Here is a 16,690-nt window from a genome sequence, read left to right on the forward strand (position 1 = left end):
TGTGTTCTTTCTAATTGGCTATCGTGTCAGGATGTCACCGTCTCTTTTGATAAATACAAATGTAGCTCCTTCACTGTTGCTTTCATTAAGGTGTTGGCCAGACGGTACATTTGACAACCAATAATCATTACATCTCCTCTTCTACATAAGTCTTTATCCCTTTCTGTATCTCATTGCATGTAGAGCAATGAAAAACTGTGGCAGGAAGAAAATTGAAAACTGAAACATCCTTTGGAAATCGTCCTCATTTTCTGAGAAAATCACATCCTGCAGCTGCTGATCACCCCAGTGGGAGCACTTCAACACAACACACCCCCTTTTTACTGGTGTGGAGAGAGATTGGAGCAGCAGACCACTTATTTGCTTATTACAAACACATACATGCATGCACACACTGTGTGCTCCACTGGTTGATCATTGCCTGGTTGTGTTGAGATATTGTGTTCATCCCAGTGTTCAGTGTGTGACTGAAATACTAACGATCAATAGCCCCAGTTTACCACTCCCCATGTGCTCAGGATGTAGGCTACTCTAATAACAATCCGTTGAATGTTTTTCTCCTTAATTGATAGGTTCACCACCTAAACATTAGCATGGGAACTGAGGGGGTCGGATGTAGAGAGGAAATAGATTAAGTTGATAGATAAGGCTTGAAAAGTAGAGCCAGAAGGTGTGCTAACGAAGATTACTTTGATGAGTACAACTTTCATGTTGCCTGACTGCCTCTGGGCTCTTTTCAAGGTACAAACATGCCCTTAATATCCATGGGTAAACAGATGTGGACATGCATACCAACAGACAGTCTGGTCAACTCACTACAAAGACTTGCCATACTTCAAAATTCATAATTATTCAGTATAATTCATCTGTCCACTACACTGCTCTCCTTCTACCTCACCATTCCTCCTACCTTCTACCTTCCCACATCCTTGAGGGCTTTTAGCTATAGTTCATTTATCTTTGGCCAGAAACCATGACTGTAGCTCACACTCACATGAATGAGTTGCGAGGAACAGGACATAGCTCTGCTCAGGAGGACAGCAACAACAAAAACACTGAACAACATGGAGTATATAGTACTATTACAAGATAGTATATAGTTTAAAGTTTGGGATGAAATGCTTGCTTATGCAAAAAATGTGTTCATGTTATTGCTTTTTTATATGTAGGGTTTCCACGAAGAGGGCCTTGGTTTCAGAAATTGTGTTTCAGCAATTGCAAAAAACTAAACAGTATTTTTCCCAAAGCAGATGCCACGATTCACCAATGAAACAATAAACTGTAGATAAACTACTCTGTATCTGTTAGGCCCAGTTGAGACCTGGCATTAACATGCGTGACAATGTGTTTCGATCACAAGTGGACAGCTCTAAATACGTCAGTTCACACCTAACATTAGAATGTGTCTCGACTGACCTCCCCGCTCTATATGCAAATATAAACGTGCATCAGGAGTTTGAGTTTTCATTAAAATTAAAATTATGACTGGTGTGTTAATTGCTTGTCAAATTAATCAGAGCACACAAGGCCCGATCTCAGGAGGGGCATGGAGCTTTATTTCTGGGGTGCCGGTGTAACCAGCGGATATCTGGGCAAAGACTTGCCTTTCCGTACACTGCTATTTGTTTACAATTCGATGAGCAACTTGATATGCGAAACTGGAGTTGGAGTTGAGAGATGACGTGTACAAGCAGATTGTTTCACAAGTAGCCAGTTCACAAGCTAATTTTAAATATTAAAAAATCGAAATCATTGTCAGACGATAGCCGGTGGGTTCTGTGATTGCTCGTCGGCCAATGTGCTCCGCCTCTTTCGCTCTCCACACGGACTGTTTGCCAGCATGCAACCAAAGACTGCTTGAATGTGGCCCAGGATACATTCCTGTGGACACTGGACAAGACCACCTCAGATTCTGGTCTGAGCGATCGGATGTGTCCTCGATGGGTTTTTGGTGCATAAACACCTGTACTTTAAGCTGTCCACCAGTGATCGGATTACTCAAGACGCATGTTAATGTCAGGTCTGAACAGGGCCTTAGATGTGTAAAGAGGCAGCTGTTTGCTAACAAATGAACTGTATCAACGTAGAATGGGAAAATATGTCAGTGTTGTTTCCAGCAAGTTCTTTGAAATGCCATCCATCAACAGCATTTACAGTCAATCAACACGAGTCCTATGCTGAAATGTTGTAATTGAAAATTTAAACTGAATTATCGTTGGCTGAAACGTAGACTTGCTAATTACCGAGTTTGAAATTAGATCACAAATTATTGCATTATGCATTAACGGCTAAAATGCCAATTTTGTTATAGCAAGCCACAAGCATTTGAAATTGAACCAACCCATTATTATTTTTGCGCACATGCTCGTCAGAGGCCTTGCTACAGCTGCTTTGATCTGAGATACAATAGCATGAGTGAGAGGCAGAGATTTGAGTCAGATGCAATAAGAGCCAGTTATGCTGGTGGGCCTGCCAGTGGATCAAATTCAATTTCCAGGGTAAAAGAGTGAGTGGAGTGTTTACCTGAGGCTGCAAAGGTCTCACTGTAATCAGGGCTTCAAATCTTAAAGGCATTTAGGCAAGCAACTGTTTCGTTTCAAGACACGGCAGAGAACAAGTGGGAAGACAAGTAGGAGTGTGGTAATTGGAATCTGAGAGACAAGAGAGCAGAGGAGAAATGGAGACCAAAAGAAAAAGGACTACAGAGTCAGAGAGAGGAGGGGGCTGAGAAGAGTAGGATTTTGTTTTTAGATAAAGAAAGTAGACCCACAAAATAAAATAACAAAGATAACTTTGATGCATTAAGGTTATCTCGCCCCATCACAGCCCTGAGGCTTATTTCAGGGCGTGGATTTGCATGCGCACACAAATACCTGCTGAAATGTACACACAGGCATACAGCATGCAGTGCAGGAAGCAAGTGTTTGGGTTTTTAAGCAGTTTGTGAGGTCTCGCCAGGTTAGCTCGCTATCAAAGGCATATCAAGGTAGGATCAAAATAAGTTCCCATCTCTGGCTTTCGCTTTCTTTCAAACTCTCACACAGTGTGAGGGCTTAGAGATGAAAGTGAGGAGTCCCTTCAGGCAACAAACATCTCATCTCATCTCATCTCATCTCCTCTTCTCTCCACTCCTCTCCTCTCCTCTCCACTCCTCTCCTCTCCTCTAATTGTTGTTGCAGTGGTTGATATTAGTGGTGTGGGTGGCTGGCTCTGTAAAGGGAAAATACATTAATTCAGTTGTTCACTTATTAATGAGGTCAAACTGTCATTGAAGTGAAAGAAAAAGGCATTTATTTGGACCTATCCTCTCTAAAGTTGAATCTGTGATGGGAGTCTTATTTTGTCCCTCAGGTATGATTAAGCAAACAGAGCAGCCATGAAAGTTCTCAGTGTGCTGTAAATTAGTTTGACTATATACAGCACATTGGCTAAATTAGATTCCTTTTGAGCACATAGTTAGGGAAAAAGATTTCACCCATTGTTAATTTTCTCTTTGTCTAACCCCTGATTACATTGCTTATGTAAGCCTTATGTAACCTAAGAGGCACCAACAGTGCTTAAAGGAGAAGATTGTGTTGCCTAAATGGTGCAGCGTAAAAGGAAAGGGTCCTAATAATTGCAGTTGTAATTGACAAAGTTTGGTAAAATTAGGTTTCTGCCCTGGCTGTCTTCCTCTGTGGACCTTTTTGTGGGGTTCTGAGACTCAGACCGCCCTCCCAGACTGTGCAGCCAATTTGTTTTCTCAGATAAAAATAAATAAGCTGAGCGCAATTTAATTGTGCCCCATTATCCCACCCTCCAGTCACCATGGAAAACAAAACCCACACAATGCTCCACTGAGACCGGGCTTTTGGAAAGAATCAAATTAGGATATGCTTTGTGTGTGTTTGTGTGTGTGTGTGTGTGCAGGAAGAGAAAGAGGGAGCAAATGTACCGGAGAGGTAGAGGATAGAGGGAATTCTCTGTATGGAAGGATTCTACTGATTTAGACCTGTAAACAACAGCAACTACACACACACACCCTTTAGTGACAGTCCGGCTCAGCTCCCTGCTTGCAGGCTATATGACAGCTATTCAACACATCAATGAAACAAATTTCCAGTGAAGCACACAGTAACAAAAGTCATTGTTTTCAATCAACCTCCCCTCTCCCGGCTTGGGCCGCTGGTGTGCTGAGATACAGTTCTCCTGTGAGCAGACAGAAGGGAGGAAGGAAGAGCTTTTATTTCTGGAACACACACAGAAACCAATTTGCGGGGTTGAAATTATTCTCATCAATAGCGCCGGCTGCAGCCTTCAAGCTAATTAGAAACTTCAGTGAAACAGCAATAACAAGTTATTTATGTTGCAGTGATATTAAAGTCGTGTATTCCCTCCCTCCATCACCCTCTCTGCTCTCACGTCTCCACTGACGCTCTTCTGTGTAAACATGCTGCTTCTCCTAGCTCCTTTTTTAGTTCCCGGGAAAGGCTTTGAACCCACCGCAGACTTTAGAAATTGCATATTGTTAATTAATGTGTGATCCGTCTTCTCGAGTCCTGGTGAAGAGCTGTTTGTGTTGCAGGATCATTATGGGAGATCGCTTTTGAGTTTGCGTTTAGCCGTGACTAGATTGAATAAACAAATAGGGAAAAAAAACTTTCCGACCAAAGGGTTTTCTTTAATCATTTGGTCTGGTGTGACTTATGAGCAATGATAGTATGAAGTGAGACTTTTGATTAAAATGTAATAACAGACATCTTTCACTCCTAGTTTCTGGTGATGCTATTGAGTCCTGGTTGTCTACTGTCTGGTTTTGTTACAGTTATGTTACTGGGTCATAGGAATTAATGAATTATTAAGTGAGTGGTTTCCCCTTTACTGAAAATGTTTAACCACAAGAGGGAGCTATTGAGCCTTTGGCTGTGCTGTGTTGTAGCTGTACAGTGCCTGACAGTAATGAATTACCATCTCTTCTTCATCATCTTGTTTAATGTGCTGATGCAGGTCTTGGGCTGGGTGTCTTGTCAAAAGGCTGTGATCAGTAGTTTTAGAACCAGACTCCCTTTAAAACTAATATATTATCTCTTGCTCCCTCTCTCCGACTGTTTCAGTTGGATCATTACCCTCCAGTCAGCTACACTCTCCCAGACGCCTCCGACACACAGTTCAACCTGGTTAAGACGCTTTTCTTGGGCAAAGTCTTTGGTGAGTATGTCGGCTCGTATTTAACCATTTTCACACTGTGCACTCTGCTTTCACCACACAGCTCAACAGTTGGAGCTCAACTTTCTAATGGTAATCAATTCTATTGTGGATTAGTGAAAAGTCAGATCGACGCTATTGATACTGCAAAAAAACAAAATTCAGGAAAATAAAGCATCATTCAGTTATTAAAATGTATATAATGTATGTGGATTGACCTTGCTGTAATCCCCAACTGGAGCTTACTGACACAGTGTTGTTGTTTTTCAGCTGTTGTTATATTTAGGTATATTTTGATCCGCTTGTGCTGTATGTATTTATGAACTTTATTCTATTTCTGTAAATCCATACAAATTTTAACCATTTAAATGTACATACGGGTCCTTAAAGCACTAGTATACACATTAATGAGCAATAATAAATAATTAAGGAAGAAGATAAATGAATACGCTCAAAAGAAAAGAGGCTGTAATTACTCATTTGTCCACTAGATGATGCCAAAGGACTAAATGGGGGATATTGGTGCAGTACATGATCTCAGCCGCTTGCACGCACAACATTTGTGGCTGATGAGGTTATGAAGTCTGTCTGGTTAAAACCTCCCTGATATCACATTGCCTAGCATTAGACTGTTCAGAATTCCCACAGTGCTTGACCAGTTTAGATAACAGAACATATTAATCCCCAGCTTTTATTTTTCCCTTTGATGTAGCTGTTTGGGTTAGTGAGTCACTGCTATTTTGACGCATTACTTGTAGGAAACTCGAACACTGCAGTGCTGAAGCTGATTAGAATGGGACTCATAATCTTTTACATCAGTGTATTTTTTCCCACTGACTTAACTAAGACCATTGGTCCAAACAAACCACTAAACCATCTGTCCAAACACCTTAGACTTTGATTACACACATTATTAAGAGCTAGTTATACCTTTACATATTTAGTTTCTTCTAGCTGTGGTTTGTGGCTTGGTTTTTGTCAATTCTATTAGCTTCTTCAATTACTTATAATGTTCCTCTGATGGAAGATTGTATCTCATTATTTGCATCTCGCTGCAGGCTGCTCGAGTCTATTCTATCCTGTTCTTCTTCTCTCTTCTCTTCCTTCCCCTATGTCTCTTTTGTCCTCTACCTCAAGTGTCGAGAAAGTCGGTGAGGTTGAAGTAATGGCTGACTTCACTTACCAGCCAGAACTATCGACTGCTGCACACACCGCCAGAACCCCTGGGAATGCAACACCGTGCACGCGCACACACACACACACACACATGAACAGGCACCATGCACACACAGAACACAGTCATCCATCTTAACCCAACTAACACAGCACAGATGCTTTGAGGACGTGCAGGACAAAGTCACAGCACATGCCAAAACAGCCTTACACTTTACACATCAATAGACTCAACATTGTGAGCCTCCTGTAAACATCATCACAAAAATAATACATACAGACAGAACAATGACATGAGGAGGTAAATTGGATCGAGAAGGAAAACAAAAGGATGACGAGAACATTGGGATGAGAAAGACAGAGAGAGAAACAAAAGAGAACAAAAGCAGGCGTTTGATTTAGCACATCTCATCAGATCTGTTCCACTTCAGTGTTGGGACCACAAAGACAAGAGAGGCTGTCAGATAGCTGGGCTATCAGATTCTCTATTTCTGGGACACAGAGACTCTGTGTTTGGTACAGCACACACATACACACACACACTGATCGCAGCGACGTCTCCTCTATCACCTCACAATCTGCTGATTGTGGGATGGGAGATACGCAGAAAGAAATGTATATAACCATTATTAATATACAGTAAACATGTTTTTTTCTATGAACTAACTCCTTAGTTAACTCTGTACTTGGTAGTACAAATTCACATTAAAACCGTACTTGTCTATCTACATCTGCTCAAAATGATGCCATTGATTAGGGCCCCAATATTCAATAGCCATCGTTCCCTCACTAACTGAATCTTCATTTTGCATGCGGGCTGCAAAGGGTCTACATACCATGAACAACCCCTAAAGTAATGGAATATTTTCGTGATTTGCTACTAATTTAGCCTACCTTTCGCTGTCGCTTATATTGTTTCTTCCACATTAGACACTTTTTTCCGAAGCAGTTCCTTCATTTTCCCAGTCGTCTACCTGAGTCTCCCTCAGACGATCTCTTTGAGCATCTCTTTCCATCACGTAAGACACTTTTAACTGAGTTGACCCGAGCCCTCTAACACACCAAAGCAGTGCCATCGATATAGATCTGCAGTGGTAGATATAAGACCTGACAATGCTTAGTATGAGAGCTGAAACAAAAAAAATGCTGAACGTGCCATACTTCTAGTTTCTCCAGTGTGTTCATTTGCTGCTTTTTATGTTTTATATTGTTGGAAACTGAATATTTTTTATACACTTAATCAAATAATTGGGAAAATAATTGTTAGTTGCAGCCCTGATATACCTGCATGATCGCACTTCAGGCTCCATGCAGGCATAGTCTCACATTCAAAGTTTTGTATAACTGACTGCAACTGACTGCAACAAATCTAATGTCAATTTAATTGCGTTTGTTTGTTGTAGCTGTCAGAGTAAAAATCTCAGGTCCAGGGTCATGAGATCTAATGTGTTTGTTGCCACGGGTAATTTTGCTGAAGTGGTATTGATCATGAAGCACAGGGGTGATTCAGCACATGCAGCATACAGCATATGCTACTAAAACTGCTGCAGACTGGTGTTTAATGTAACCCTATGCAGTGTGCAAAGGTAAATATACATCAGCGCTTAACAGCATATTTACAAATGCAGGGTTAGGATGGAAGTGGGCATGTCTTTCAGCATGCATCCGTGTGTGTGTGCGTGTGTTGGTGGATGGGTTGATTTATTGCGTATAGGTCTGTCCTCCCTGGGTCTCTCCATAGATGGGGGACATGAGTCATACACCAGAGCAGCAGGCACACTCCCAACCCAGTCCTCATTGCCACAAATCATGTGTGTGAGCGTGTCTATCTAAGGGAATAAATTCAGGGCCAAAGGCAGAGACGGAGCAAGAAAGATAGTGGCACTTTGAAAGTGCTGTTAGAGACGGATGATTGCAGCCCTGAGGGTTGCTTGTAAAGGACATGTACATCAGTACCACACTGAAATTGTGATTTTTCTCCTATTTTATTTTTGTATGCCGCTGGCCTCTCTTGTTCTGTTAACTCTGCCCACACTCATTTAATACGTTGCAGCCAGTGGGTGCTGCCAATTATTTTACACAGACCTTAAGTCATGCTGACATTTCCAAAGTATAATTTTTCCCTTTTCCGTGTGCTCTTATTGTGCTTTTCATGCGCCTTTTCTTTCACTTAAACACATACATTGACCCTCAAGGAATAATCACAACCATTTTCAGCAGGGCAGGATGTGAACCAACCGCCTTTTTTGTGCCTTATTAGTGGTATTAACTGCAAGTGCCCTGTTTCACCCTGTTTTAACAATCATAACTCTCAACCATGTGCCTGTACAAGTGACATCTTGCCAACACCTTAAGCAATGAATATCACCACTGTATATGTAGATCTGTCCACTGAACAAGGTATCCTTCTCTGCTCATCCTTCAATATGCCAGATCGTAATACGGTCAAATTTGTCACATGACAAATCAGGCTCAATGGATATTTGTCCAAAATGAAATTATATATACGGTATATACTGTATTTATATATGTATATGTGTGTGTGTGTGTATACTAATTGAAATCAACATTGTTTTCATTGGTGAAAGGTGATTATATTCCCTCAAATAAACTAATTTGTTTATATAAAATGTAAGAACTCTCACATATTTATACATACACCTTCAGCAGATGCCACTTTATAAGTTGATGAGGGTGTTTGATTGAAACATCAATACATTCATAAATCATTTCATTGGACTGTTGATAAGTTTGGGGGTTTCTTTTTTTCAGGAGTCAGCTCGCACATTGTAGAATTGATTCTTTATCAAGTACAAATCACTTGTACTTTACTCACCGCTGAATGGTTACCAAAGCATGCCATGATGAAGTACTATCAGTTTCCTCCCTTCCAGGCAGCCACTGGTTCAATGCCTTTGTGTTGTGACCTTTGGGCAGAGCCACCGGACGTCCTGACTCTGATCAAAGCGCTGATGAACCCTGATTTTGGATGAGGCTGATACCACAGAGTACTTCTATCTCCTACCTATCTCCAGCTGTATACTCCCTGTAATCTCAGTGTGGACTTTACATTGAGATGGACGTACCTGTGCGTGGCCACTGCTTTGTATGAGTGTGCGTGTGTCAGGGAGGATAGCATGATGTCATCCTCCCTGACTATCACCACTAGTTGTACTTAATACTGGTGAGTCCTGATCCATGGTAGTATGGCTCCGGGATCCAGGTTTTCTCCAGCTGCTGTGTCGGAGTGGGGGTGGGACTGCACTGCAGTGAGCGAGAGAGAGAGACAGACAGAGAGAGAGAGAAAAAAAGAGAGACAGAGAGAGGGACATCAATGTGGTACCGTGTCAAGAGATTCATATAGCACATTGAGGAAGAACGAGCACCAGAAGAGAAGAGGAAGCTGTTTTTGCCTCACCAACTGTGTACAGACACTGACACAAACTGCAGATAGGTAACTATAGTTAAATGCATCTGTGTGTGTGTGTGTGTGTGTGTGTGTGTGTATACCTGTGTATCTTCATTTGAATGTGTACTTGCATTATGCATGAGTGTGCCACGGTCTGAGTAATTCCTCGTTGCTGTGACTCTAAACGTGTATTAAATTTGCTGCTAAACAAGATTGACATTATGCCAAATGTGTGATGCTTTATCCTTTCAAAGGGAATCCAGCCCTGAAGTAATTGGATTGCAGGCAAGTTGCACAGAACCCTGGTGTGTCCGTCTTGAGTCAAAAGGAAAAATGAGTCGTATAATCATTATTTTACCGCTCTGTTTGTTGCCGCGTCTCTGTTATGTCTGTGTTTCTTGGCTTGCCGTCTGTACAACCTGACATCCTGTTGGAGGAGGAAGCTAGAGCTGGCATTGACGAATACACCTGTGTGTGTATGTGCATGTGTGTGTTCAGTAGGGCATAGCAACCACCAGGTGTGTTTTCCATGTCTAAAACTAACACTTCATACATCTACTTCAGCTGTTATCGCCCTCCTCGTTCATCCATTCCTCTCCACCTCCTTAATTCATCACTCTGTTTCTCCACACCCCTCACCTGCTTTACATGTCTGTATTCACTGCAGTTTGTCACCATGTCGTTTTAAAGACATTCATACCAACAGTTAAGAGAGGAAGAAGAAAAGTTGTGGTCAGTTTGTAGTTTTTGACTCGACTATCAAACTAAGTATAAAAAGATATTTACACCAAGAAAAAGCATGAAAGCACAAATAGATTCATTTTTTTATACATAGCAAATTTTATCTTATTTTTTGGGGTATTTTTCTCTTTCATAGATTCATTTATACAGCTTTCTCTTTTTTAATTTCGCTCTCTCAGCTGCGACTGTTCGTGTGTGTGTGCATTACCACATGTTAAATATTAGATTTGGTTTTACAAAGGGTGTGGTGGGTGGATTCACATTGATATTCCTTTGATATGTCTCAAATGCATCCTACTTTCATTTACCCCACCCTCCTCCTTTTTCTGTCTCTCACCTCTACATCAGCTTCCATTTGTAGCCATGGCAACTGTGTTTGATCTCCTCTACCCTGCCCCTCCATTTGAGCGCCCCTTCTTGTAACCCCATTTCTTTCCCACTCTATTTTTTCACACACTTACCCAGACACACACACACACACCCACTAGAGACACTCTTGTCTGTCTTGTCCCCTTCTCCTCCTCCTCCCATGGCTTTCACCTTTCCCATCACCACCAGCCCTTTTTGGAGAGGCAGCCACACCCTCCCTCTCTGCTAGTTCTGCAGGTCTTGCCATCCTTCTGTCTTTATTTCATCCAGCGCCCCCCGCGACCCCCCCGCCAAAAAACAAAAATACACCACAACCCATTGTCCTCACTCCAGCCCTGTCGTCACAGCTTTATGTGCTGCCTCACCTTTTGAATTATTCATGTGATGTCACAGGCCACCCTGGTGACACACAATCAGAAGGTGCAATCCTCTGAGCAACATGCTGACCTTGTTGCTGTTGTGACGGTGTCAGCGTGTGTGTGTTTGGCGGTGGATGTGTGAGGAGTCCCATATGGCACGTGGTATAACACATTTGTAGGACCTAGTTGTAATCATATGTGATGGTGCATTTCATTATTTCAATCTGAAGCCAAACGGATTAGTCTCTGCTTTTAATCATGATTAGTGTGTGTGGACCTGTAGGTTTGAGTGTGTACTTGTTTTATTGATCAGTCTGGAAAACCCCATTAGCAGACTCCAGGGTAAGGGATTACAAGCTTTATGATCAGTGTGTGGTGACTGGCTCTGAAAAGTTATTACTTGTAATGTTTGGTGTTGAGAAATGGGGATAGAGAAAAAACTCGAGGAAGGTGTAAAATACTATTTAAAGCTCTGTCGGCAAGAACTTAACATGGAAAGGTTATAATCTCAATGATGTCTTTGAGACTGCATTAGAGAAGTGTTGGTCATTTTATAGGCCACTGGTTGCGGTTTGATTTTATTTAAATAGCTATTCATGTTACTTCTTTTCTTCCTGTACGCATAGAATATTTCATAGAGCTGAATCAACACCAGAACTGAACAATCACAACTCCACAGTGTTTTTGCAGGGCTAATATAGTGGATTGTAATAGGCATGTAATTGTGTTCACCTCTTGTTCCTCCATTAGTACTAGATGGATAGGATGCCATAAAAACCAACGAAGCCTCTTATCAGTGACAACGCAGCCCCCAGTTCATCATATGTGATGTTTATGGGCAACATTATATTACGTTAAAATGAAAACATGCTGCTTTGTAAGGAACAACTGCTCGTGAAATCACTGGCCACAAACAAATCTGAAACAAGGGAAGCTTTTCGCCTATTTACTCACCGGCATTGTATGCTAAGCAGCCTGTTATACTCCCAACAGAGAGCCTATTAGTATTCACACGCAGGCCTCTGCAGTGATCAACACATGTTCAGGCATACGGGAGAGAGAGGACTTGTATTCATATTCATATTCATATTCTGTATTTGTTATCAGTATTCTGCTCACTGTGCTTACTGTAAGGCACTTCTTTCCCTACTGTGTCTGTCTCTCTGCTTATTCTGCACACCCCTACGCATATACTGTATATGCAAATTCATACGCACTCTCACGTACACACCATCCACACCGTTTTCAAGGTGTGAAGTGAATGATAGCAGATACGTTGGTCTCTGTTCCTGCAGAAAAGGGCTGACCGGCTCCATATCAGACAGGAGATGCTAAGCCACAGTTCAGGGCACAATTCACGTGCCAGCAGCATTAGTACCAAATTGAAGAAATTAAATGAAAACTAAACTGTAGAGCCTGTATCAAATGATTGTTTCAGCTCAAAGATATGCAGTGAATACGCACAATGCAAGTGTCTGAAGGAGGTCTGGTCAGATGATGAATACGTAGAAGACTCAGACGGTGCTGAGCTCTATTCCTGGCAGCACAATCAATAGTGTACAAACACACACACACACACACACACACACACACACACACACACACACACACTTGTATTAGACCCACCAAAATGGAATAAAGAGAGAAAATTACATTATATGCCATATCCAGATACTCAGAACCCCATCAACTGACATGTCACGGTTCAATAAATAAACACACACACACACACACACACACACACACACACACACAGACAGCAGTACTCCTGTTAGTCACCCCTTGTTCATATTTTGCTGCAGGATTGTCCAAACAGCAGTTCCCTCTGGGTGTGGCTCAGTCGTGTAGCAGCAGAGCAGTCGCTCATGTTAACACTAAAACCCAGCTCCGTCTGCACACAGGGTTCATGTGAAGGAATAAGCTATTTTGCGGCTCTGCGAGGAGTGTTGAAGACAGTTTGGCTGTTTTGAAATCAGTCCAGGTTTGTGCTGGAGTGGAGCGTGTCTGAGGATGTTTGTTTTTATGCAGCGTCTAAGTCTTAACTGAACTGTAGGTGTTGGAGAGATTATTTTTATCATTTTGTTCGCTGCCCGCGGTTTTTCCTCTCTTTTATATTCTCTGCAGTTATGTGTGTGTTTGTGTGCTCTGTGTGTGTGTGCCAACAACAACAGCCAACAAGAATCTTCTTTTGTATTTATTCAAAGATATAAGAAGCATTTTTGATGATTGATATGATCGTTAATGTGAGCCTACATTAGACAAGCACTGAATGATGCTGAGTGGTTTTAACACTTACATTGTCTTGATGATTGCCCCGTGGATCAAACTAACAAATCCCCAGTCAACACTTTTCAGCTCCAGATAACAGACAATGTTTGTCCATACTGGAAAATATGCAACCTATTTAACCTACAAACAGCCCATATAATCCACAGATTGAACGAGGATAAAGCACTGGCTGGACTGAGCTCAGCGGGCCAGCTGGTCAGTGTGTGTGAAGTCATTTTCTTTGAAAATTAAAGAGAGATGAAAGTTAAAGGAGAGAGAGAGAAACACACTGTGACACAGATCTAAAAGTGCACAAATTGCTGCATTTCAACAGGCACATATGAATTTGTCTGGAAAACGTCAACAAGTACCTTCAATGAAATAACATTTTCGAAGGCTATAATCTTATTTCCTCTCTGTGTGCCGTGGAGACTGAAACTGGCACTGATGCTTTCTGCTTAAGATACATATGAGTCCACGTCCTTTGCTACCAAGGCATCCTGTCAATAGGAGAATGAATTTAGAGACAGAGAGAGACAGACTGTATGAGTGAAGGGGGTGTTAATTCATTATTCATCCTCTTAATTCAACAATAGAGGTGAATGTCAGTATATGTTCCCCCCTCTGCTTTTTCCCTCCTCCTCCTCCTTCTCGTCTCTCTTCCCTCTCTTCCCTCCTCATTTGTGTAGATTCATACCCAAGTGTTAGTTTACTGTTTCTATGCATCAGCAAAATTTGTGCCGACCAGAAGTTGAGCTTGGCTGGACACAGGACTTATAGCATTCAGAGAAAGTGTGCTGTGTATGTGTGTGTGTGTTCATCTTTTTGTGTGTTTTGGAAAATCAATGCTGATGCTGTCTCCTTAAAAGTTGCTGTGTTCAGTGCTTGAGATGCCTGGTTTCTCCTTGCTCTCTCTCTGTCTCCCCACCGTCTCTCTATATCAATCAAATGTCTGGGCATGGTCCCACATAACTCAACATCACATTTGACTGCTTTGACAGTCTCAACAAATAGTAAAAAAGTTGTTTTTTTTATCTGTCTCTGTACAGAAACTGGACACATAGACTCAGTCCTCATCGAGCGTTACAACACCCCAGGCTTTATCGGGTGTCTTTCGCGGGTACAGTTCAACGGCGTCGCCCCCCTCAAGACTGCACTGAGAGCCGTTGCACAGGCCCAGGCCACACTGACATCCGGTCAGCCCGACAGACAACCTGCAGCCGCCTCACCGGTGTCTTACCAGGGCAAACTGTTGGAGTCCAACTGTGGGTCGTCACCTCTCACGATCCCACCAATGTCTGCCGCTACAGATCCCTGGCATCTGGACAACACAGGTGAGGATTACACCAAACACCCATAACATGCTGCTGGCCATTTAAAATGCAGTAATGACTTCCGACAGAAACAACGGTCACTTGACATCTGCAAACGAAATGTGTTGCAGTTCTGTTTTGAATCACCTCTAGGTGGCACATTTAGTGACGTAAAGATGCACATGTGCACACACAAGCTCAGCAATTGATCTCTCATACTTCCGTACTCCAACTGTACCTCTAAATTGGACATGTACACACATCCATATATGCACGCACACAGACTTCTGCGCTCCTGTGGCTAAGGTTGCTTTCCACACCAGTGTTTAGTATTTCAGAGCGTCAATCATCTGGATGCAGTCCTATTCCTCAGGCTTGGTGCCAACTGTGCCTTTGGGAACGTTGAGATATCTGAGATCGACCCAGTCCATTGATCTGGACTCCAGGTCCAAACTCACAGTCAGCTCTCCACCATCCTTCCACAGGAAGGATTGGTGTTTGTCTTTCTTTATAATTTCTATAGATAGTTCTAATCCATTATTCAACCAGCCCTCCCTCAATCCGTCATGATCATTGTTTGGATTCTCATTGATTTTTTAAAAGTTTTTTTTTTCATTTTTTTTTCAGCTCCCATCCTCCTCACTTCCGTTTTTTTCTTTCACATTTTTATATTATTGGTTCTCTCTGCTCGCCTCTCCTCTCTACCCTTGTCTGTCATCTTTTCAGAAACAATCAATTCTCGACATTATTACCGAACACATCCAAGCAGCTGACAGACTATAATGAGTATGATTGCTCTCCTCCTCTCTGTTGCTTTCCGTTTTCACCTCTTTTTCCACCTCAGCCTCCTCTTCTCCGTCTTACTCATGCGCTTTACTTCTCTGGAGAGCTATGCAGTCAGTAGCAGAAATAGCTGACAGCTCATTGCAGGGTGAAGCTCTTTGTGTGAGTGTATATGCAGGTTGCTGCAATAAGGCTTGATTATACATGTCTGCAGCTCTATCCATGCTTTCATACGAGTCCGTGCGTGTTCCTAAATGGACGAATTAAAGAAATTGTTACTGTGGATCTCAACAATATCTTCGCTCTCCTTTTACTTCTTCCTTTTTTCACCCACCATCTCCACCCTCCTCCACTCGTTTGCACTGCACTTCTATCCATTCAGGGAGAATAACAGCAATTAGATAATTGTTGCTGACAGAGAATTCCGGCACATAGGCAAAAGCAGCAGCTGGTGTTAACCTCTCTCTGTTATGAATCTTTAATAAAACACATGAAACAGCAATACATTAAATAAACTGTTGTAGTCATCCCCTAAGGATACTTAGCACTGGTGTATCCATCCATTGGGCGGTCATATGTATGTACGCAGTGATCCTGAAACCACTATAGTAGAAACTGTGCGCTGTGGTTTTTTGCTTCAGGGTTTAAAAGCAAAACTTTGTTGTTATAATTCTGCACAACGTATGCATGATCTAATTACATGTGATTTATTTACTGCTAAAAAAAGACCAACGGTTCTTTTTTTGAGTTGCTGCAAGCAGGACTGTGACATGTTGGTATTTTCCTGACCTTGAAATGCACTTCCACCATCTGTTTGGTATTTTCATGCTCACAAATTGGTCTAGTGAAGCTTTTCAAGTTAGTTAATATTGCTAGAATGAATGGAATTATTTTGTCTCTTTATGTGGGAATGTACGGTTTGAATGTGTCCTTTTTCTTGCTGTGCTCAGATGCAGAGTTCCCCTTCAATGAGGAGAGAGTGATTCCTGATGGAGTCAACAGAGACTCAGCCATCATTGGAGGTAAAAAATGTCATTTCTGAAAGCGGTCTTTCTCAGATTTGCATTTGAGATTACCTGAGCCTCAGGTGC

General features: G+C 42.0%; 1 protein-coding gene across 1 annotated transcript in view; it reads left to right on the forward strand.

The window, feature by feature from the left end:
- Positions 1–16,690, forward strand: part of cntnap2a (contactin associated protein 2a) — a 283,733-nt gene that overhangs the window by 264,415 nt on the left and 2,628 nt on the right. The window contains exons 23-25 of the mRNA XM_031850036.1: positions 5,094–5,187; positions 14,553–14,837; positions 16,550–16,621. Of these exons, the coding sequence (XP_031705896.1) occupies positions 5,094–5,187; positions 14,553–14,837; positions 16,550–16,621 (451 nt within the window). The remainder of the gene's footprint in view (positions 1–5,093; positions 5,188–14,552; positions 14,838–16,549; positions 16,622–16,690) is intronic.

Source organism: Anarrhichthys ocellatus, unplaced genomic scaffold (genome assembly GCF_004355925.1).
Source record: "Anarrhichthys ocellatus isolate YVR2014 unplaced genomic scaffold, GSC_Weel_1.0 scaffold10, whole genome shotgun sequence".
NCBI lineage: Eukaryota > Metazoa > Chordata > Actinopteri > Perciformes > Anarhichadidae > Anarrhichthys > Anarrhichthys ocellatus.